Source organism: Carcharodon carcharias, chromosome 5 (genome assembly GCF_017639515.1).
Source record: "Carcharodon carcharias isolate sCarCar2 chromosome 5, sCarCar2.pri, whole genome shotgun sequence".
Classification (NCBI taxonomy): domain Eukaryota; kingdom Metazoa; phylum Chordata; class Chondrichthyes; order Lamniformes; family Lamnidae; genus Carcharodon; species Carcharodon carcharias.
The window spans coordinates 123,130,917-123,155,840 of record NC_054471.1 but is presented as its reverse complement, the minus strand read 5'-3'; the positions used below and the strand labels follow the sequence as shown (position 1 = coordinate 123,155,840).

At 45.6% G+C, this 24,924-nt stretch overlaps 1 protein-coding gene across 1 annotated transcript in view; it reads left to right on the top strand.

Annotated features, from left to right (window-relative positions):
• The window catches only part of LOC121277752 (protein LEG1 homolog), a 35,236-nt gene extending 22,497 nt beyond the window's left edge, over positions 1–12,739 (top strand). The window contains exons 5-7 of the mRNA XM_041187391.1: positions 2,764–2,804; positions 9,827–10,065; positions 12,567–12,739. Of these exons, the coding sequence (XP_041043325.1) occupies positions 2,764–2,804; positions 9,827–10,065; positions 12,567–12,739 (453 nt within the window). The remainder of the gene's footprint in view (positions 1–2,763; positions 2,805–9,826; positions 10,066–12,566) is intronic.
• Positions 12,740–24,924: the final 12,185 nt, after the last annotated feature.

The following is a 24,924-nucleotide window of genomic DNA, read 5'->3' as shown; positions in this document are numbered from 1 at the left end:
TTGATCTCCCTGGAGTCATGTTTCTGTTATGGCAATTAGATCATACCCATTTACCTCTATTTGTGCCATTAAATTATCTAGCTTGTTGCGAATGCTGCGTGCATTCAAGTAGTGTCCTTAACTTAGTTTTTTTGACATCATTCCATCTTCTAATTTAGTTGATACTCATCTTTGTTTTGCCTGCCTTCTAATTTCACTTGCCACTTTTCTACTTCACATTACCAGCTTTACTTCCTTCCAATTTGGGCCACCCCTCAGGTTCCCACCCCTCTGACAAGCTAGTTTAAGCTCTACCCAACAGCACTAGCAAATCTTCCTGTCAGGACACTCGTCCAGTCCCGTTAAGGTGTAACCCATCCAGCTTGTATAGGTCCCACCTGCCCCAGAACCAGTCCCAATGCCTCAGAAATCTGATGTCCTCCCTTCTACACCAATTATCCAGCTACTTATTCAATCACTTAATCCTCCTATTCCTATGCTTACTAGCATGGGGCATTGGGAGTAATCCTGAGAATGCTATTCTTGAGGTCCTGCTTTTTAATTTCCTTCCTAACTCCCTAAAATCTGCTTTCAGGACCTCATCCCTCACTATTGCAGGTGATTACCTAGCTATGACTAAACACATAAGATCCAAACAAGAGCAATCCCAACCAGCTGGATGACAGAGGAGAGGCATTGGAGGAGGAGGATGATGTGGTCAACCATGTCACAGGTTGCAGACAGGTCAAGAAGAGATAGTTTACAATGATCACAGTTACATAGTGTGTGACTTTGATAAGATGCATTTCGGTGCTCTGACAGGAGTCAGAAGCAGATTCAAATAGGTGTTGCAGGAAGGATGGGTACAGATTTGAAAGGTGACAACACATTCAATGACTTTGGAGAGGAAAGGGAAGTTGATATGGGTGAGTTTGCGAGGTCAGAGGGGTCAAAGATGGGTTTTGCTGGTGGAGAGAAGTGATAATAGCACATTTGAAAGGGAGGGGAAGGACCTGAGGAAAAGGATCTGCTTACAATATCAGCTAACATGGCGGCCAGAAAGGGAATTGAGGTGGTCAGCTGTTTGTGGGAATAGGGTCAAGGGAGTAGGAGGAGGGTCTCTTAAATGGTCTCAGAGAAGGCATGAGGGAAACTAGGAAAAAAGTTAGTCAAAGATATGGGTTCAGGGCTAGGGCCACAGGAACTTTGGAGGAAGTTTGGCATGGTGGGCTAGGAGAAGGGAAGGAAGCAGCAGAGACAGCTGATCAGATGGCCTCAGTCTGGTAACAATGAAGCCCATTAGCTCCTCACACTTTTTCTTGGAGGAGACTGGGAGAGACATTTAAGAAGACTGCTTTTAGCAAAGAGAAATGGGTGATGCTCATCTTTGCATTGAAGGATGACCTTGGAATAGTGAGCAGTTTTGGCAGATGAGAGATGTGGTCCAGCTAAATCTGCCAGTGAATGGCTAAACCAACAGTTTGCTATAAGCTTTCAAGGCTATGTCCCTTGCACTTATGGGAGCAGAGATGATGGCTTTACTGGAAAAATGGCCAAGGTGAGAGAGAAGAATGGTTTAGTCTGGACTAGGGCATCAGAGGAGGAAGTGAGGATGTGATTGAGCAGATGGATAGCTGAAGAAATGTTGTGGTAAACAGGGGGCCAAAGGCTAGATGGTTTGGAAATGAAAAGAATAATTGTAAGTGATCTGGGGAAGTTGCTTTTCCATGGATGAACAGGGAAGGAATTGCGCTTGGATGAGGGAGTGGAGGAATAATGAGGGATACAGAAAGTGTTCACAGATGGCCTTATGTGTAATTTACACAAGGGGAATAGAGAGACCACGTGAAAACTTAAGCTTGAGGGGATAGCCGTGAATATGGGTGGGGAGAGATTGAGAAGTTAGGAGAGCAATGAAGTCAGAGGAGAGAGGACATGAGGAGTTGCAATAGTGGATGAGAAGTCACTTGGTGCAGAGGATGATGGAGGAAAGCCATAAAACTACCTTGGCATGTACTTTGTTAGCAGTAGAGGATGTCCTTTGTAATTTGGGAAAGCATGTACAGGTGGGCTCCATCCTTTGCAAATGCTGCTTGCTCCCTTATGTTGTGTACAACCTTGTTTGAAAGAAAGGAAAGAGTTAGTGTTAACCTTATGAGAATGCACCTGTCATGATCAAATAGTTCATATGCTGTGTGGAAGATGAGAGCTATGGAGAAGTAAAGACCACAATAGTGCTGACAGTAGGAGGTGCAGATTGGGTGAGTAGGAGAAGGAGTAGAGTGAAGTGTGGTACAGTAATTGTAGGTGAGTGTAGGGAGGTGGGAGAGGGGAGTGTTGGGATTAATAAACTGCAGGTGATGTAAGATTGAGAAAGGAGTAAGGATTCATACCTCAGCAAGATATTTCCAATCCATATCAATATTGAGCTGAGGGCGTTTCACAATATTTGAGGTAGAGTTTATATTATAGCTTTGACAAGTGTGCACTCTTATCAACTTTGTGTACTTTCTATATTTACCTTAACTTAAGAACAAAAATTAAAAAATCAACTGGCCTTGGCATTTACTGACAAATAATTATTTTATTTTTTTAACAGTTTCTGAAAAAATCAAAGGATTTTCCCCAAAACAAGCTGTTATCTACCATCTCACCAGAAGAGGATAATGTTTGGCATCATGTCTGGATAGCACATGTATCATCAATCAAAGCTGCACTTCCAAAGTTTTCTGAAAGGTGTTTTGTGTATTTTTTTTTTCTTTCAATTTATCTTACTTATTCTAGTGTTTTTGTCCTACGAACTGGATGACTTTTGTCAGCTCTAAGTAAATTGCCCTTTCTTCTACTAGTGCTTCACCATTCCCTAACTCACACCAGGTCCTGCTTACGCATCACCCCTGTGCTCACTAATCTACATTGTCTCCCAGTTAAGCAGTGCCTCAATTTTAAAATTATAATCCTTGTTTTCATATTTCTCTATGACCTCTCGCCACCTCATCCCTGTAATCTCCTCCAGCCTTTCAAGGTCTCTGCTCTCCTTCAAACCTGGCCTCCGCGCAACCCTGATTTTAGTCTGTCCACCATGAGCAGCTGTGCCTTCAGCTGTCCATGTCCGAAGTTGCAGGATTGCTTAAACCTCTCTGCCTCTCTCTCCTACTTTAAGACGCTCCTTAAAACCTACTTCTTTGTCTAAGCTCTTGGTCATAAAGACATATGAATGTGAGAAATAGGACTAGGCATAGGACATTTCCCTTTGAGGTTGCTCCACCATTCAATTAGATCATGACTGATCTTCTTTTCAGCTCCACCTTCCCACACTGTCTTCCTTATCCCTTGATTCCCTTAGTATCCAGGAATCTGCCGATGGCATGGATTCAATCCCCATACCATGTGGTGCTTAGGGCCTGCCTCTTTGCTTTGTCCCATAGTGATATCATGGTATAAGCCATGGGTAGCAACTCTCGGACAACAAAGGTACTAAGGGAAAGAGACTATCCCCTTAAACGGCCCGGTGTCAAATTTTGTTTGGTAACACTCCTGTGAAGTATCTTGAGATATTTTACTACTTTAAAGACACTATTTAAATACAAGTTGCTGTTATGGTTGTTGTTACGTGAATGGTTGTGCTTCAATGCAGCTGCTGAATGTATAGAGTTGGCCTCTGTGTAGTGAGAAACTCTTGCTCTCTATAATCCATGACGTTGCATCTGAAGTAATTGAGAGACTGGGTAACAGTTGTAGGTTGTTCAGAAGCAGAATTTAGGGATTGCCAGATTGTACTAAGGTGTGTTCCCTTCTGGCTGTAACCTGTAATCTCTCAGCTACACAGGAAAATTTATGTGGAGTGCAGTACATTTGTTGCACAATTTTAAATTGGCCCTATCCTATCATGTCACATGGAAGGATTGCGAGGATCCACTTGCACACTCTTCTCCACTAACTCTTCAGTTATCTAGATTATAAGAGTTCATTCCCAGGACCTATATGAACTTTGTCTTCTGCCCTCATGGAGACAAGCATGTTGTATAGGACAGAGACATTTCATAGAAGTATCTAAGACCAACGTCCAACTTCCAGCCATACAAAGGCATTTTCATTGCTTTAGGTGATTTTGATTTTGAGGCAGTGGAAATTACTACATAAGTGGTTGGGTGTACAGCTCACAATTCCAAAATTTGCAGGTGACACATAACTTGTGAGCTGTGAGGATAGCAATAAATTTCAAGAGGACTTAGGCTGGTAAAATGGGCAAACATATGGCAGATGAAATTAAATGCATAGAGGTGTGAAGTGATACATTTTAATAGGAAGAACAAAGATGGCCACCATAAGTAAATTTAAGTAGAGATACCTGGGGAATGTGTACACAAACTATTGAAGGTGGCAGGGTAGGATGAGAGAATGTTTAAAATGGCAAAATGTAGCCTGTTCTTTATAAATAGAGGTATAGAGTATAAAAACAATGAAATTACAATGAATCTTTATAAAACACTGGTTTGGCTACAACAAGAGTATTGTGTCCAATTTTGGGCACCACACTTTAGGAAATATGTGAAGGCTTTAAGAGAGTGTGCAGAAATGATCTGTGAGAATAGTTCCAGGGATGAGGGATTTCAGTTAAGTGGATAAACTGGAGAAGCTGTGGTTGTATTCTTTAGATGAGAAGGTTGAGAGGAGATTTGATAGATCATGAAGGGTCCAAGCAGAGTAGTTAGAAATGTTCCCATTGGTAGAAGGGTCAAGAACCAGAGGTCTCCCACTTAAGGGGCAGAATTTTCCCGTTGGTGTGTGGGGGCGGGATCTGCACACCAACACGTAAAATGACATCCCAACATCACCGCGCACCACCACGATATTTCGTCGGGCAGGTGTGTGATAATATCCGATGAGCATCTGCCATTAATTAACGGGCCACTTAAGGCCCTTGAGGCACCGATTGACAGCGATTTATCAGCACTCGCACAATCTTCAGGTCGTCACATAGCCACAATGGGCAGGCTGGTAGGAGGCATTTGTATAAACCTCATCCACGGGCGAGATAAGAGGGCTCAGTGGGGTCATGAGTGTGCTCTATCAAATATTTAATTGGCAAAGTTACTGATACTCACCTGTGTGAGCTGCAATACTTCAAAACACATACCAGCTGCTTGGACTGGACTCACAACCTTCAGGTCAGCACTCTGCAGTAAAGAATCATTTCTAGGCTTGCAAGTTTCAGGAAGCCTTCCCTTAGCCTGGGAATGGGAGTTGAACTGTCCACTGGAGGCAGCTCCTCTGAGGAGGAAGGGAGGGTTAGAAGGGGGAGGAGGCCAGGAGTGCACATTCAGCCTCCAGGGGAGCCACCTTTGGGAGGAGAGGGGCAGGGACAAGGGGTGCAGGGCCAAGAGGTAGTCCAAGGCGGAAGGGGCCGCAGAAGATACCACTATCCTGCTGCTAGGGTACACAGGCGGCGAAACAGCTACCTCAATATGGCTGAGGTGCAGTGCTGAAGCAGGCTCCATCTCTCAAGGGAAACAGTCAACTATATCTGTCAGATGATTGACCCTGAGATCTCTGCTAACTGTGTGGGTGGACATCCCATGCCAGTGGCTCTAAAGGTCACAGCTGCCCTCAATGTCTATGCCTCTGGCTCCTTCCAGGGGTCGGTGGGTGACTTTTACAACAATCAGCTGTCCACACTTGTGTCAAGCAGGTTACAGACACTCCATTCAGGTGTGCATTGACCTTCATCCACTGCAGTTAGGACCAGGCAAGCCAGACACAGCGAGCCAGAGGCTTCACGGCCATTGGTGGCCTCCCCCATGTCCAGGGTGCAATAGACTGTACACATGTGGCCATCAAGGCGCCAGCAGGTGAGCTGGGTGCCTTCGTTAATAGGAAGGGCTTCCACTCCATGAAAATGCAGATGGTGTGTGATCAAAGGATGCAGATTCTGCAAGTCTGTGCAAGGTACCCAGGCAGCTCCCACAACACCTACATCCTCAGACACTCCCAGGTGCCAGGGCTCTTCAGTGCTGGATGGATGGCTGCTGGGTGACAAGGGCTATCTCCTCAAAAAGTGGCCCATGACACCTCTCCGCTATCCAGGAACAGAAGCTGAGCAGCGGTACAATAGGAGCCACGGCACCACAAGGGCTGTGGTGGAGAGAGTCATTGGTTTTCTCAAAATGCACTTCCAATGCCTGGACCGTTCAGGGGGCGCACTCCAGTACCCCCCAGATCAGGTGTCACTGATAGCGGTTGCATGCTGCACTCTCCACAATCTTGCGCTGGAAAGTGGGGGGACGCTGTGGATGATGAAGATGTTGACACAGTGGTTGCGGCTGCACACGATGAGTCCAGCAGTGAGTCTGAGGATGAGCACACACAAGAAAATGCTGAGGGGGTAGACGCTGACCCCCGGGCACACTCCAGGGAGGCAGGGACACCCGGGAGGTTTTACTTCAATGAATCTTCAGCTAGCGCACCACATATGGACCTCCAGGACAAGCCTGGGCTGCTGGCTCCATACTCAATACCTGAGTGCAAAATCTGCCTGGTTAGGAACATTAACTAAGAGCCTTGTTAATAAAGCTGAATGTCCCACAAATCACTCAGAACTTTATTGGTAATCATCCACCTGCAGAAGAAAAGAAGCACCCTCAGCCATGGTGACATGGATTTAATGGTATAACAAAAGGAATTTAAGAGAACAAAATGACAAAGGTGTTACGCATCACACTAACTCATAAAGACCTCATTGTGGGTCAACGCAAAAGCACCAGTGATAAATCCATGATGTGTCTAAGGAGCCTTATGTTTACGATTTTGGGTACTACATCTTGGTGCTGCCCCATCGCTCGGAGTGGCATCTGAGATAGCCCGCTCACTATGCTGTCCTGTTGGCCTTGATGACCTTGGCAGCCATCGTCTGGCCCATGGAGCCTGTGCTGGCCCCGCCTGGGAGGGAGTGGCCAGCTCCACAGCTGGCATCTCTCCAGTCGTTGCAGCCTCATCAGATGCAAAGGTCACTGGCAGAGGGGCGGAAGAGCTGCTGCCCTCATCCAGAGCACCCTGAGAAGAGCCCGCAGAGTCAACAAGCAGCTGCTGCGCCGACGTGAGGTCAGTTTGGACCTCCCTGCTCACCGTGGATGGATGGGCACCGAGCTGGGAAACTTGGTGCCCAGGTCATCTCCTACACTGGCACTGACCAGCTGAGGTCAATGCCGATGTGAGGCCTTGCCCATCTGAGCGCAACCCCAGGAAGACCTGATTGGTCTCCTGGAGGAGTCTCTCCATGAGACGCCACTCTCTCCATGGAGGACGCATGGCACTTGGCCATGAGGCTCATTGCATCGGCGATGGTCCATGTAGACTCCTCCACCACGGACACCAAGCCAAGCATAGACTCATGTATCTCCACCAGATGCTCCTGCACACCCGGCCGCATTTCCTGCATTTGCTGTGTCACGGACGACTCCAGAGGCACATCATCAGCCACCAACTGAGCATGTGCCTGGTCCCCTGCAGTCCTCCGACTGCTGGCACCATGGGTATTCTCTGTCTATGCCAGCTCCTCCAGTGATTGTGAAGTGCCCTCACGACTGTGCCCCGGGATACTAGCCGATGTTCTAATTCCCACCGAGGTGCTAGAATCTGCGCTGGTGCCTGCCTGGCAGAGATGGTGTGACGCTGGTGAGTCCAAGACTTCAGGGCCCTCAGGTGTGAGAGGGGGCCCCTGCTGCTGCTCTTCCCGGCCCTGCTCCGCTGATGCTGAAAGGAAGAACAAGGACATTGGATTAGTTAACGTGGAGACAATGTCATTGTGCATCCCTGTCCCCCGGATCATTATGTGCTCATCCTTCCATAAGCAATGGTTAAGCCATGTTGCAAACTTCAATCACTGAACATTCAGCACTGCCATGGCTGTTGGGAGAATAATGGTGACCTCACTGTTGGGCACACATATCTGCCCATGGCACCCCAGCCTCAACGACGAAGGTGGACCTGCGTACATGGCGCCTCTCCAGATCTAGGGCCTCCTGCTTGAACCAGCTAAGCATGGCCACCTGGGCTGGCCCTCCGCCGTCCTCATCAGCTCAGCGGCATTATGTGCATTCTTCTCCTGAAAAGGAGAGAAGAGCATTGATTAGTGCTAATTGTACCTGGATTCTATTCACAGCCAGCCCACCCCAACCAGAGTGGGACATTGCAGGGCTGCAGTGCCTCCTCACTCTGCTGCTGGTGAATACTCACACCCAAGATGCCAGGCCCGTCCCCCTCGCCAAATGCTGCCTTATCACATTAGGCACCACACGGTCTAACCTTCCATAGCAAGGAGGCGCAAGCACGTGGAGCGCAGAGGGCAGCAGATCGATCGGTGCCACACTACCTTGAAGATCCCTTCCCAGCATGTCATCACCCTGACTTTGACATGTGCTGGAGTTTCAGCACTGCTCCAGGTTGCCCCAACAGTCATGTGGGTCGCAGTGTACCACATGCTGTGGGTGCAGAACCCATCTTTTCACCAGCTTCTCAGGCTGATCTCAGCATGGGCAATACCTGCTGGCCGACCCAGCGAAGGACACATGCCGTCAATGATTCCATGCAGTCATTACACTCAGACCTGATGGGGTGGGGGTGGGGGGCACAGGGTTGGGGGGGGGGGGGGGGTGGGGGGCGGGGAGCCTACCTGCTTGGTTAAGTGACCAATGCCATCATGGTGCTCACCCTCCCCGAGTGCAAGAGTTCGGTGAAGCAATTGCAGCACTGGATCCAGGTGCCTCGCACCATGTCGTGGGAACTCACCACCTCCACCACCTCCTCCTAAGCATATTTAGTCATCATGTGGGGGGGCCTCCTCCTCCCATCCTGGGTACGAGGACCTCCCACCGTGCTGCCACCTCCTCGAGGAGTTCATACGAAAAACGAGGGGCAAACTGGCCCCCCGCCCTATCCTCCTGCCTGGCCTGTTCACCAGCAGCACGCTGGGGAGCCCTTCCAGTAGCCATGTTTGACAGCCTTTGAAAGGCTGCAGCAGCTTTTTTAAACAGGCCGCTGGGTTGCTATTGGACCCGGTGGTCATTGCAGTCCTGCCACCGCCTGCCCATTCCCGCTGTCCTTGGGAGCTGCGATTCACGCTGGACCGGCCTTAATTGGCCCGCCCACATAAAATGGCAGTGCAGACCCCATCGTGGGCGGCAATCGGGTCCATGCCCGCCTGTGCCCACTCCCGCTCTGCCCGCCCGCCAGAAAATTCTGCCCAAGATGATTAGCAAAGGAACCAATGGCAACATCAGGAAAAACTATTTTATGCAGTGAGTCTGGAATGCAGTGCCAGAGTGTGATAGAGGCAGGTTCGTTTGTGACTTTCAAAAGAGAGTTAAATAAGAATCCTGAAGCAGAAAGAAATTTCAGGCCTACAGGGAAAGGGCACGGGAGTGGGACAAGCTGAGTAGATCTTGCAGAGAGCAAGCAAGGACTTGATGGGCTGAATGACCTCCTTCTGTGCTATAAACATTCTATGGTTCTATGGTGATCCTGCAATTTAAACAGGGAGTTGCTCTCATGAGGAGTGAAAGAGCATAATGTTTTAATGCTCGCTTTTAATCTCTATCTTCCTGTGAACATAGCTCCTTGCTTGCTGCAGAACCAGCCCTGGAAAGCAGTCCTCAGTGTTTATCAATACTTGTGCGTTCCTCCTCCACTTATACTTTGATCATTCCCAAAGGTTCTTGAAGGTCATAACTTACTCTGCCACCAAGTCCTTTACACTTTCTAAAAAGTACATGATTGTGTGAAACAGAAAGCAATTGTGATGTAAATTTAATAAATTTGATGTTGTATGTTTTATTCTTTTCTTTGATAGATTAACATACGTTTCAGTTCCTGAAGCACAGTTTGGTGTCAGTTGGGGCAATGCAGTAGAATTCATTGCTGCCACTCATTTTCCCACAAATTTTAATCAAACCAATATCTTCCAAGTATATCTTCCTCAGCGAATGTTATTAGCCAGTGATAAGCCACCATCTATTCCTGACCTGAGTAAAGAGGAGAACTGGGCCCTGACTGCACTTGACATTTTATATGAAGGAAACAAAATAACAGGTGTGTTCAAAGAAACGTTAATTGTATTAACCTTTTAACCTTTACTAAACCATTTTGTGACTACATCTTACACAATCACAAGTAATATAAATTAGCATATGTTGCAACAAATTGTGCTAAAATACATTATCCACCACATTTCAGAAAAATGTTAAAAGATAATCTGATTGAAGCTATTCAGTTATTTTCTTTATTTAATTGGCTTTGGCTAACAACCCAAATACACCATTATTGTCTTAAAGCACCAATCCTAATCTTTGTATATGGAACTAAATGTCTGGAAATCCCTGCTGACGACTATGTAAAACACATTGTAATGCATCTAAAGATTAAGATAAAAACATAGAACTCAAAGTTGCTAGGAGGCTTAAGAATTCTGATTGACTAGTGACACAATAAATTTGCTTCATTTTCTGAAGGCTGGCAATGCAGACCTGGTTCATTTATTGCGCACCTCCAGAATGGAACTTCAGGGTTATTTTTAAATTTATTTTTGAATTTGTAATTATCCTTTGTAATTCTTTTTGTTGCTTTCTTTGATCCGATAGAACACATTCTACACTTGGAGTATCCCAATTATTTAATATTCTACCATTTTTAAAGATTGTATACTTAAAAGTTGGCACTACAAAAATGACAGTTTTAAGAAAAACAGCAGAAATTCCAGCTTAAAAGTATTAGCAAAGAATAATAAGCCAGTTTTCTCCCACTTTCATGCGAGGTATCCGATGTATTAGTGAAATATTAACTCATCCAATAGATGCAATCACTGTGATCCAGTATTTTTTGAAGTTTTTAATCTGCAATTTTTGTTGAAGAAACTCTTTGTATGAGTGATTTTACATGGAGATTACAACTGGTTGTCAATTGTCTTCTATTTTGTAAATTGTTTGAGGCAAATTACAACAGCTTTTTCCAAAAAAAGCAAAAAATAAAGTGTGAATAAAATATTTTGTTTCTTAGACAATTGGGACTCTCAAAGTTGTCGTGGAATTTATGCTGCTGAAATACCAAATAGCAAAGGATTAATTGTAGCAGTAAACTGCTTCTTCCAGTGTTGCAGTGCCCCTCAGTGGTTATTGATAGGAGCAAAGAAATGAAACAGCCACTAAATAAATTTACAGCACTTTACAGCCTTCCGGATTTAACATTGAGTTCAACAACTTCAGATCATGAACTCTGTCTTCCATCCTCACCCCTTTATGATCCCCTTTTTTCAAATATTTATTTTTTAATTTTTATATATATATTTTCCCCACCTATTTCTATTATTATTACTTTTCAAATGTATTTCCATTCATTGTTTTATCCCCATCTTTTAGCCTACTTCGATCGTTTTCCCACACGGTCCCCTCCTCCCCCTACCCCACCCGGGGCCATCTGTTACTTTCCCATTCTGCTTTCTACTCTTAATGTCACCATTAGCACCTACTTTAGCCAGTATCACCACCATCAACACCCCTTCAACCTTTTGTTTATGACACCTTTTGCAATCTCTCTTTTGCCTCCACTTATCACTGGCCTTCTATCCAGTTTCACCTGTCCCAACCCCTTTAACAGTATATATTTCACCACATTTTTACTTCTCTTTGGTTCTGAAGAAGAGTCGTACAGACTCGAAACATTAACTCTGTCTTTCTCTCCACAGATGCTGTCAGACCTGCTGAGTTTTTCCAACAATTTTTGTTTTTGTTTCAGATTTCCAGCATCTACAGTATTTTGCTTTTAACTAAATAAATTTGCTGCTTTTCAGTACTCAATCATTTCCCTTCTACTATAAACGTATTACATCTTATTTATTCAGCATTTGATGCAAATATTTTCAACCCAATTACCTTAACCCCAATTTCAGAAGAGCATCAACTCATACACCAGTATGATTTTTCACAATTTCCTTAGCAACCATCTCTGTAGCCTCTCTGCGATTGCTGGATTGGGTTAAATTATGGACACCACCACCCAGAGGTTTCTCTTCAAGCCACTCACCATCCTAACTAGGAAATATATCGCCATTCCATCACTGAAATCCTGGGATTCCCTTCCTAACAGCACTGTGGGTGTACTACACCACAGGGACTGCAGTGGTTCAAGAAGGTAGCTCACCACCACCTTCTCAAGGGCAATTAGGGATGGGCAATAAACACTGGCTTGGCCAGCGATGCTTACATCCCATAAATGAATAAAGAAAAGTTGCAGTACAGTTTCATTCACACTCGGAGCTGAGGTGAAAATTATTTTACAGAGGCATTACCTATAGCAGAGGAAAGAGTTTCATGAATCTGAGAAATTAGAGTAATGTTCTAATGTTTTGAAACACGAAACATTATATAGTTTTCTTTCTTGCTAGTAAAAGTTAATTAATATCTTAAATGACATTGTACTAGGTTATATGCAATTCTTCTATATGTTAAACTAATATTTTAGTCTTTAATTATGGTTGTATTTTGTTGCTTCCTTTATATAAAATCATGTTTTGTACATTTAACTTGTTTTTTATTCAGATGGCTGGTTATTGAATTTTTGGAGGAGGTCTATGTGCTCAGAAAAAGGGAGAGAAGAAGGTCGTTACCTGTTGGAAAATGTTGTTTCAAATCCTGCCCTAATTTTACCTGGGATACGTAAAATCCTTCTGGAGTTCATAAAGAATTATAACTGTGTTACAACTGATGCTTAATCTTTATGTTTGATTCTTTGTGGAGATGCAACTTGCAATAAAGAATAAACATGTTCTAACAAAAGTTTTTCAATCAGCATTTCAGAATATTTAACAGACAAGTAAATTTCACAATCTTTATTCTTATATCTAAAGTCATTAAGAAACCTCTTAGAGGCTGATTCATCCCCTAAAAATCCAGACCTTAGTGCCTGAATTTACTCTTAGGCCCAATTACAATAAAGGAGGAGCCACATGGCAATCTTAGGGACACAGTATTGGCTGCACTCTTGTAGAAAGGAGTTTGGACAATTTCTGTACTTTAAAAACATCAGAGCCATTATAGGGGCAGGGACAGTTAAAGTCCTGTGTAAGAACCAGAAAGATTTTATTAGTTAAAGTTCATGGATTTTTATCTGGAAACCACCTGATGAAGAATTGTACATTTTTCCATTCTAAATGTTTAAAAAAAAAGTGAATTGCATGTTGGTGGTCATAATTTTTATTTAAAGCTTGTGTCCCTTATAAATAAATTTTATGTTGCTGTGGTATGCTGCTATAGCGGCAACACCCCAGCAGCAGCCCAGCCTGCCCCCAAATTCTGCCTTGGCGGCACTGTGGTCTTAAGCAGTAGGTGGAAGAACTGAGAAAACTTCTGGGTTTGAAGAATAGTGTTGCAGGAATAGGCGGAGAGCACTGCATTCTTTTTTATCACAAGTGACATGGTGTAATTGCCTGGTTAGAGTGAGGAGGGTTCTGACTGTGTGAGAGGGAAACAGGTATTTGGGCTCTGGAGAAGCCAAGAGGAATTACTTCAGCAGCCGCAAAGGGGATTCTGGTTGTTTTTCACTCATCTGCATTTAAAATAAGCCATAATCACAAAGGGTGGGGAAGCAGCACAGCACTAAACATGGTTTTCTTCACAAAGTGGTCTCATGGTTTGGTTTTGATTACCTGAGGGGTCCGGAGCAAAATTTTGTAAATCTTCCTCTTATTAGCCTTCAGCTTTTCTGGGTTTTTTTGCCTCTCGCAGGAGATTCCATGGGGACAAAGAGAGGTTGTGTCATGATGCTCTAGACATCATAGGCAGGATTTTCGGCTCATTGGGCAGGCATGGCGGGCTGGCCCGGGAGCGGCTGGGAAATGGCCCACCGCCTGCAATCAGCCCCCAACTGTGATTTCATGCTTCAATTTCATTCACCAATTAACGGCCAGCCGGTGTGAAAGGCGCGCTGAGAAGCTCAGCACGGCCGGGGTGGGGGTGGGCACTGAAGTCAGTGCAGGTGCAGGGAGAGTTCGCAATGAAAGCTCCCTGAAGGCAGAGAGCTGCCTCAGGGAGCTGAAGTGTTTTAAACCAAAGAAGAAAGTTATTAAAGTACCGGAAAAAACGTCCACACAGTGGACTCACTCACCTTAACATGTAGGTTTGAAAAATACTGCCCAAAATTTTTTTTAGTTTTTTTTAATTTAATTACGGAAACTTCATCCACCTGTGGATGAGGTTTCCCCAAAGGCCACCTGACCAATTCGACCGCCCACCATTAACATTGGACAGGCAGTGAAAAATACAAGTTAATTAATTGGCCTTACTAGGTCTCTTAATTGTCAGTGCTGCTGACTTAGGCGTGTGCACGCCAACCGAAATATCGCGCGATATTTCACGCTTGGGCTTGTCGGTCGTGCGCCCGCACACCAAGTGGAAAATCATGCCCTATGAGTGTGGAGCAGACTTGAATGGACCAGCTGATCTTTTCCTACCCATCATATTTGCACGTCTGAAAGTGCAGAAGGCTAACAGGACAATGGCTGCAAAATCATATTTTATTCAACAGACAAAAAATAACCTCTCTTAGAAATATAAACACATCCTTTAAGACAGGTAACACTGAAACAACAACTCTGGAATCAGCAATGCTGATTTTTATCATGGTGCAGCTTGATCCTGTACTTTAGCTGGTGCAGGCAGTTTGGGTTTGGAGGTCTCTGACATCCATTTGCACTGACTTTCATTACCTGGCCCACTTCAGGCACCAATCTGAACGGTGAAGGACATAGCTGTATTTGGTGAGGGCACACTTGTTGCACAAGCACAGTTGCAGTGCTGATATTATTGATACAGCTGAATACCTTAATGTATTATATACAATGCTTTATCTCCAATAATAGTCTTTCTCCATCCCCATTACATTTATTATGTTTAATCGCCGAATATAGCCTTTAAATAATATTTTGAACCTCAATGCAGATAAGCTGAAAAGCAACAGTTCGGATCCTGACCACTGTGAACCCAGGCCTGGGACATAGTGACCAAGAACTCAGCCATCCCAAAGCTGCTGCTAATGGGCAGACTGAGGGAGGGAATGGCAGCAAGATGCACCCCCAATATCCATACACCTAAGGCCCTGGCACCCAGCATCCATGTGCCTGCATCATGTGGGCGCTGATGATCTCTCCATGGAGCCTGCAGCCCAGCTCCAGCGCCAGCCGTGACATCTGGTCTGAGTCAGAAGCACAACAAGCAGCACTGAGTGGCTCAGTGGTGGGAGCCTGACTATTAGAAGGCAGCAACAGGGCTTGTGTGCGCATGTGCACATTGGACTTCAAGTTGGTGTAAGGGAGGTCATCTTGCCTTGATCACATATGTCCCAGATCCTCCGTAGAGAGCACTGCAGTGCAAAATCTTTCAAGATCTGCAGAGAATTCTAGGTCTAATTACATAGGATATATATGGCACAGAAACAGATCATTTGGCTCAACCAATCCATGCTGGCATTTATGCTCTACTCAAGCCTTCTCCCATCTTTCTTCATTTAACTCCGCTAGCATAATCCTTTATTCCCTTCTCATATATTTATCTAGCTTCCCCTTAAATATATCTATAATATTCACCTCAAATCCTCCCGTTCTCTGTTTTCTCTAAGTGAAGAAGTTTCTTCTGAATTCCCTATTTGTTTATTTAGCAACTAACGTATATTGATGGCTTCTAGTTTTGCTCTCCTCCACAAGTGGAAACACTACTGCCCTACCAAAACATTTAATCATTTTACTGACCTCTGTTAGGCCACCCCTCAGCTTTCTCTTCTCATGGGAAAGCAGACCAAGCCTGCTTATTTCTTTCCAAAAATATGCTTCATTCATAAAATTTGTAAAGTTACATTACATAACAGTTCAAATTTAACATTCCATAAAGTGCAATACAGGTCAGTTTCCTTCAATATTGTGCATGAGGTGCTTCACTACACTAGTAATTACAAGTTATAGTTAATGTACATTTATATTTCATGTCAAACATATGAACAAGGAGCAGTAGGCCATTCAGCCCCTCAAGCCTGCACCGCCATTTAATAAGATCAGAGCTGATTTGAAACCTGCATCCTGCCTACCTCCGATAACCTATCACCCCCTTGCTTACCAAGAATCTATTCACCTCTGCCTTAAAAATATTCAAAGACTCGTCTTCCATCACCTTTGCAGGAAGAGAGTTCCAAAGGCTCACGACCCTCTGCATGAAAAAATTTCACCTCATCTCTGTTTTAAATGGGCGACCCCTTATTTTGAAACAGTGACCCCTAATACCATTCTCTGGTGCATACAGTCCGAGGACCTTTACATGGGCCAGAATTTTACCTTAAGCGTGCGGGCGCGCGCCTGACACGCCGGAATGTAATATGACGCACGATGGCATCGGGCATGCATCCCAACGCAATGTTTCATTTGGCAGGCGCACGATAAGTGAAAGGCCTATTAAGGCCATTAAGGACCTAATTAACTTGAAATTTATGCTGCCCGTCCAACCTAATGGTTGGCGGGCAGGCAAAAAGGCCAAACGGCCTTTACATTTTTTAGGAAACCTCATCCACGAGTGGGATGAGGTTTCCTGAAGCTAATACTAATTAAGTAAAAGCTCTATTTTGAAAATAAAAACATGTCCCATCCCATGTGACACAGTCACATGGGGGGGACATGTTTTATTAAATTTTTATTGCATTTATTTAATTTTTTAAAAGGCACTTCAATCTCCCTGAGACAGTTCCGTGCCTCAGGGAGACTGAAATGCTCTTCCGTGTGCATGCACAGACTGCGCACTAGACCTGACTCTCCCTCCTCCCCCTGCCCGCAAAGGTAACTCACAATCCACGCAGGGTGGACCTTAATTGGCTCACCTGCATGAAATTGTGGTGTGGAGCCAATCGCAGGCAACGGTCAGCTCCCTAACTGCCCCCGCCCACTCCGGGAAACGCGGGAAAAATCCAGGTCGAGATTTCCAGCTGTCAGTATACTATGGTGAGAGGGCACTAGACAGTGGTTTTTCCCCATTGAGCCTTTGCAGCAGCTGTGCCAAACTTTAATGCGGCCCTCAGCATATACTCCTGGACCTTGGGATGTGCCAGTCTGCAACACTGGGTTGTCGATAGCTCTTTTAACCTTTTCCTGATCGGTTTAACTGTGCAGTTCTGGCATTATCCCTGTAAATCTTTATTGTGCCTCTGCAGGTCTTCCATATTCCTTTTATAATACGGTGACCAGAAATGCATATATAGTCGGCGGGATTTTTTGCGCCTGCCTGCCGCCGTGATCTTCCAGTTCCACTGCAAGTCAATGGACCTCACCCACGAAGGGTATTGCCTGCAACAGGACCGGAAAATCCAGGCCAGTGGACCAAATGTGGTTTAACCAAGGTTCAGTACAGGTTTTGCAATAACTTTTATACTTTTCAGTTCTGTCCCTCTAGAAATAAATCTTAGGGCTTATTTGCTTTTATTGTGGACTTATTAACCTGCATTGATATTTTAGTGATTCAAGCATTTGTACTCCCAGCTCCATTTGCTTCTCTTTCCCATTTAGATTCTAATTTTTCAAGTAATAAGTGATCTCCTTTATTTGCTTAACAAAATGTAATACCTCACACGTACCTGTGTTGAAATTAATTTGTCAATTACGTGCGCATTCCACAAGTTTATTAATGTTGTCTTATAATTTGTTGTAGTCCTCCTCAGTACTATCTTCCCCCCCATCCAGACCACCCACCACCACCAATTTGTAGATCTAGAAATAGTTTTCACAGGAATCAAACAAACAAAGCTGGTAGTATTTGTTCTATACTGAAAGCAAAATCCAACACACTGTGTAATGAGGAAGAAGTTTTTTTTCTAGAATCCTAGAATGTTTACAGCATAGGGGGAGGCCATTTGGTCTGCTATGTCCCTGCCAGTTCTCTCCAAGATCAACATAGCTGGTCCTATTCACTGACCCTTTCCCCAGAGGCCTGCATGTGTTTCTCTTTTAACTGTAATCTGGCAAAAATTGCAGTCTTCAAACTGGACTGTGGTGCATGAAACTATACATTTCTCCAAGTATTGTTTTCAAAATACCCAATAAATACTAGTAAATTATGTATCATCAGTCAATAATGAGGAAATTAATCAGATTTTTAAACACATTTCTCGTTTAATTTGGACCTTCCTAGAAGTGCATGTTTGATGAGAAAACAAAAACAGAATTACCTGGAAAAACGCAGCAGGTCTGGCAGCATCGGCGGAGAAGAAAAGAGTTGACGTTTCGAGTCCTCATGTTTGATGAGAAAGTTTGTTTATTCTACTGTTACGACCAGGTTGGAAGCAACACACAGTCTATCTAGCTCCACTACTCCATAGGTCACAACATTAGTGTAAATGTTTAATTCACTCACCAGAATGGCCAATTATTTACCTTCACAATTGTTATACCTCAAGTAAAAGAGATTTTAATCAGGCTTATTTCAATAAACTCAAAATGATTGATTTATTATCAAACAAAACTTTTTTTTGAAACAAGTCGCAAGAGTCAGTTAACACACAATTTGTAATCTGGAAGTGTGATCTGACTATCAATCGCTTTTAAAATTCCCCAGCACACACGCCTACACACACACACAAAAACAAAGGACAATCAAATAAGGTCCCTGCAGAGATGGGCAGTTGAAGAAGAAACATTATAAAATGAAAGATAAAGATCACAAGGTTTTGCTGTTGTTGATCTGGAGCTCCCTTGTGTGAAGGCAGATTGCTAGACCCAGTAGATGCCTGGAGCTTCAGCATGGAGGAGAATAGAGCCGGAATAATCCTTGGGACCTTCCTCTTACCTCAGTCTCTCGGGTTTCCAAGTGCAAACAATTTCCACTGAAATGAGGATATCCGAGCTGGTACTGATAATCACACTTTTTCAGGCAAGGTAAAGAAAGTGTAAGATAGGCAACTTGTCCCCTTCTCAGTTCATTCCCAACTGAGTTCAAACGACAAGTTCAAAACTTTAAGCTCCTCCTTGTCAGGTGATTTCTAATAAATCACCAGGGCCTTTGCTTTTAAAACATTTTTCTTTCCAGCCATTAAAGTAATGACTGTTCAAATAAGCAAAAAGCTCTCCTTCTCAAGTACCATGCTGGTCAAGTGATTTCATGGAAAAGGCAAGCTTGCTCCCAGTCTAAGGTGAGTTTATGAACTTTTTTTAACTCTCTAGGAGCGGGCACAAGGTCAACCCGAAGCTATGTGAAATTGCATGAGGAAACGTCGGGTGTGCATCCTGATGTTATTGCACTGTCGTGCCATATTACGATCAGCAGGCGCACGAGGGAGTCGGAAGCATATCGACTGACAATTAAATGGGCAATTAACCCAATAAAAAGGCAATTGTATGAAATTTTACGTGGCCCTTGTGATTTAACAGTTAGCACACAGGCCACATGGCCAGGCAGCTATCCTGTTTTTAATTGAAACTCAATCCAGGGCGTGATAAAAGTCAACCAGAGCCATGGTAATGTAAGTAGGTAGAAGATTAGGTGAGAGTTAGCTGTGGGTGGTTTTCTGACAGTTCATTGCATTTTGTGTGTTTTCTGAGAGACTCTTTGGCTTATAAGCTTTCTTACAGACTTTCTGCCGAGTGCACCCTTCAGTGCACTATCCTGTGCATCTGTATTCCAGCAAATGGGGATTGTCTGTTCTGCTGGAGGACCTCCTCAGAAGAGGAGGAGAGGGCCAGAAGGGAGAGGAGGACAGGTCCCGCAGACAGCATCCCAGAATGCGACCTGTGGAAAGAGAGGCGCAGCCAGAGCGGGTGCAGGGCCAGCAGGCACTGCAAGGTAGAAGGGACCGCAGAAAAGGCCATTATCCTGCAGCCAGAGTTTACAGGCAGTGCTTTTGCTACCTGGACATGTCTGAGGACCAGTGCTGAAGGAGGCTCCACCTCTCTAAGAAGGCTGTGATCTCCATATGCCAGATGATTGGCCCAGGTATCATCTCAAACTGTGAGGTGTCCACCCTCTGCCAGTGACTCTTAAGATTACAGTGGCCTAAATTTTTTCGCCTCAGGTTCTTTCCAGGAGTCAGTGGGAGATGTATGTGGTGTTTCCCAATCTGATACCCACAGCTGTGTCAAGCTGGTCACTGATGCTCTGTTCAGATGGGTCAGTAGCTTTATCAGTTTCTGGGCCGACAAAGCCAGCCAGGCTGAGCAAGTCAGAGGTTTCGCTGCAGTTGCCGGTTTCCCCCGCATCCAAGGAGCTATGGATTGCACACATGTGGCCATAAAGGTGGGTGAACTGGGTGCCTTCTTCAACATAAAAAGGTTCCAATCCATGAATGTTCAGATTGTTTGCAACCACAAGAGACAGATATTGCAGGTCTTCACCAGGTACCCTAGTAGCTCCCGTGATGCGTACATCCTGCGACACTCACAGATGCCAAGGTGCTTTGTTGCTCCAGCTCCTGGGTGACAAAGGCTCTCCCCTGAAAAAGTGGTTCATGATGCCACTCAGACGCCCATGGACAGAAGTGGAGGAGAGGTACAATAGAAATCATGTCTCTACAAAGGCAGTAATCGTGAGGGCCATTGGCCTGCTCAAGATGAGGTTCCACAGCCTGGACTGATCAGTGGCAGTACTGCAATATTCGTCTCGCTCGCTGTCGTTGTGTGCTGCACTCTGCACATTCTGGTTCTGTCACGGGGGGCCCATTGGAGGATGAAGACAATGAGGCAGCTCCCCAGGCCACAGAATGGTCTAATGAGGAACTGGAGGAACCCCAGGGTGGGATCGTGGCTGCAGAAGTGATGAACCTTTTGGGAGGCAGGGAGACCAGGGAGGCCTTAATTCACTGTTCTTTCAGCTAGGCATCCAAGGCATGACTTAAAAGTGAGGGCAAGGGTGATGCCTCCTTACTGAACGTGCCTGATGAGGCCATCCTCATGTCAAGTAACGACTTCTGAAGTAAAGTTTGCAGCCCTTCCTGTATGTCACAAGTCACTCTCATGCCCAACGCCTATGAAAAATATGAAGCACATTCAAGCCATGACACACAATGACATCTTTAAATAGTGGTCATGTTTACATAATTTGAACATAGAGCACATAGCAACTGAAGTTATGTCACCCATAACAACCTCTCTTGTGTTTATAGTGCCTTAAACTTCCGCTTGCGAGTGCTGCATCTTGGTGCCCACCAACCAATCCCCCCCTCACTGGCAGCCTGCTGACTGCGATGCCCTACCCTGATGACCTTAGCTGACGTCCTCCGGCTGGCAAAGCCTGGTAGGAAGTGTCCAGCACCATAGCTGGACATTTCTTAATTGTCGCAGCCTCATCAGATGCCAAGGGCAATGGCTGAGGGGCAGAAGAGCTGCTGCCTTCAACTGGAGTGCCCTGAAAGGAGCCCATAGATGCGACATGCAGCTTGTCTGCCAGCATAAAGTTGGTTTGAACCTTCCTGCTCACCATTGATGGATAGGCATCTAGCAGAGAGATGAGGTGCCACATCCATCTCACACACTGGCAGTGACCTGCTGAGGTCACTACCAGTGTGTGGACTTGCAGGCCCAGACGCAGTCTGATTCTGTCCCTGGAGCTGCCTCTCCATGAGATTCACCACTCTCTCAATGGAGGAGGCTGTGCGCTCGGTGCTCAAGGTCAACCAAGTGCTCAAGCTCCGCATCGACTCCTCTAAGACAAAGACCATGGCACACAGACCCTCAAGAATCTCTGCCAGATCTTTAAGTGCATCCCGCTGGATATCTAACATCTGCCACCTGATGGACGGCTCCAGGAGCTCGTCATCTGGCTCGACTCAGCTTGGACTCTTGGTCCTGGTCTCCAGCAGTCCTCTGACTACCGGAGCCCTGTGCACTCTCTGCTTCTGCCAGCTCCTCATGCAAGTGTGATGTTCCTTCACCACTGTGCACTACCATCTGATCCAACACGTTATTGCACTCTGATTTGCCTGTGTCTGTGCTGGAGCTTGGAACAGAGAGATTATATGACGGGGGTGCACCTGTCCACGGCTCCTCCTTGGGTGTCAAGGGAGGGTCCTCGGAGTCTCTCAGGAATTGTGAGGATGGCACATCTGAGGGAGGAAGAGAATATGTCAGTTGATTACATTGTAACAAAATGATTGCACATGCACGACAGTTGCTCGTCCCAATGGGCAACTGCCTCAATGAGGCTGTGACTGAACAAGCGAAGGGAAGTCTTGGAGATGCCACAATCCTATATTTCTCACGCACCTCCCCAGTCTCTCACCTGTCCACTGGACTATTATCTTCCTCCAAGATCCCTGCCTCTCCATGACCTGTGAATCTTGCTCCATGCTCACATTCCATGTCCAGGGCACCTATCAGTAGGTTGCGCACCCCACCACCCATTCCTCATGCTCCAGCACATTATGGCTTTTCTTCTCCTGTATGGACAAAAGTGCATTCATTAGTGCACCCTGTACCTGCTGCACCTTGCCAGCCTTCCCCTCTCACCCCCTAGGAGAGCTAGGTTGAGGTGCCCATCAGGTTAGCACCCCTCATACTTCTACACACCCAAAGCAAGTGGGCACATCTCCCAGCCTTGGCCGGCACAGGGATATGTGCCATTTGGCACTCTGCATCTCACACTGCTGAGCACCATGAAGAACGGTCACCCTCCAAGACACCTATACACAGTTTCATGCCAAGTCTGTACTCACCCTTGCAGAGCGCAGAAGATCATTGAACATTTTCTGTCACTGGATTCATGTGTTGCGCACAACATCATGCCCACTCACCTGGGCAGCCAACTCCACCCCAGCCGCCTTCATCTTGTGGGGTGGCCTCCTCTTGCCATCCCACAGCATGAGGGTGTCACGAAGACACTCACTGCCTCCACTAGAGGACGCAGGCACTGGTCAGGGAGCCGGGTCGGGAGCACTGGCATTGCCCTCCCACCTGGCATACCCTGCGGGTGCTGAGGCCTTAGCTCCTGCCAAGTAGAAAATCTTAGTCTCTCATGGACAGCTCCCTGACGCTCTTCCCCAACTCCTGGCAGCCTTCAGGGAGCTGCCTGTGCTTTTAAATGACCCCTCTGGGACAACATTGGACCTGGCACCTGCCACGCTCCCGCTGATGCTGGCAGTGCTGGGCCCTCAATTAGCCAACCAGTGTGAAATCGCATGTGGTTTGCGATCGCGGGTGGAAGCAGATAATGCATCCGCTTCTGGGCCCGCCGACTGCACATGCACATGTGTAAAATTCAGGCGCAAGTGTCTAAATAATGCAGTGTCCTTCAAAATTTTAAAAGAAAATAGAGTTCTTGAAGGTATGTTTCCCAACACTACAACGGTGCTGTTCCTTGTAGAAAATTATGAGCGCAAAAGTCATTTGCATTGTGCCGCTTCTAAAGAAAATATGCAGACCCACATGGCGAGCTGTAGCAGAGGAGACACTGCTGGATGCTTCATGTGTGCAATGAGACAATTAGAAGGGTGCACAAAGGTGTACCTAGAGTCACTGAATATGTACAAACATGATGTCACTGACATCAACAGGCTAATGTAACATAAAAAACTAAAATTGGCCAATGAATGTGCAGGGGACGCCTTCTTTATTTACTCCTGAAACAATAAGCCTTAGGAAGCAAGATGGCCAGAATCACGTTAACAATTGTCAGTTTGAGTATGTCACATTTCATCATGTCCATCCTGTGTACCAAATGTCGCCACCGGGATGGTTGCCTCTTCCTCCTGACACCTGGCTGGTCCAGCCTCAACCACCATCTGTGATAGATCCCTGCCTTCTTCATCACTGATATCCATTGCCTTTTCCTCTGTGGAAATGAAGAGCCTGAGATCTAGCACTGCCCCTCCTGGCTGTCTCCTCACCCTGATATTGTGGGTCTACTTGTCCTACATGACAAAGTGCAAAGTGCAGAATTAGTGACATGTCAAGTGACACCATAACTGCTCTGATGATGCCACTTTCAAAAACAGTTCCTCTGACATGTCCCCCTTCTTCCTTAACCAAGGTTTTCCACACACGGTAGTTGACAGGGCCCTCAACCGTGTCTGGCCCATCTCCCACGCATTCGCCCTCATGCCTTCTCCTCCCTCCCAGAAACATGATAGGGTCCCCCTTGTTCTCATTTATCACCCCACCAGCCTCCGCATTCATGTCCTCATTTATCACCCCACCAGCCTCCGCATTCAAAGGATCATCCTCCGCCATTTCTGCCAACTCCAGTATGATGCCACCACCAAACACATCTTCCCTTCACCCCCCCCCCGGTGGCATTCCATAGGGATTGTTCCCTCCATGACACCCTGGTCCACTCCTCCATCACCCCCTACTCCTCAACCCCCTCTCATGGCACCTTCCCATGCAACCGCAGAAGATGCAACACTTGCCCCTTCACTTCCTCTCTCCTTACCATCCAAGGGCCCAAACACTCGTTTCAAATGAAGCAGCATTTCACTTGTATTTCCCTCAACTTAGGCTACTGCATTCGTTGCTCCCAATGAGGTTTCCTCTACATTGGAGAGACTAAACACAGTCTGGGTGACGGCTTTGCAGAACACCTTTGGTCTGTCCGCAAGCATTACCCAGACCTCCCTGTCGCTTGCCATTTCAACATTCCACCCTGCTCTCATGCCCACATGTCTGTCCTTGGCTTGCTGCATTGTTCCAGTGAAGCTCAACGCAAAGGAGGAACAGTACCTCATCTTCTGACTAGGCACTTTACAGCCTTCCGGACTGAATATTTAGTTCAACAATTTTAGATCTTGAACTCTCTCCTCCATCCCCACCCTCTTTCTGTTTCTTCCCCCTCCTTTTTGTTTTTTCCAATAATTTATATAGATTTTTCTTTTCCCATCTATTTCCATTATTTTTAAATGTATTTCCATCCATTGTTTATCTCTACCTCTTAGCCTTTTTAGCATTCG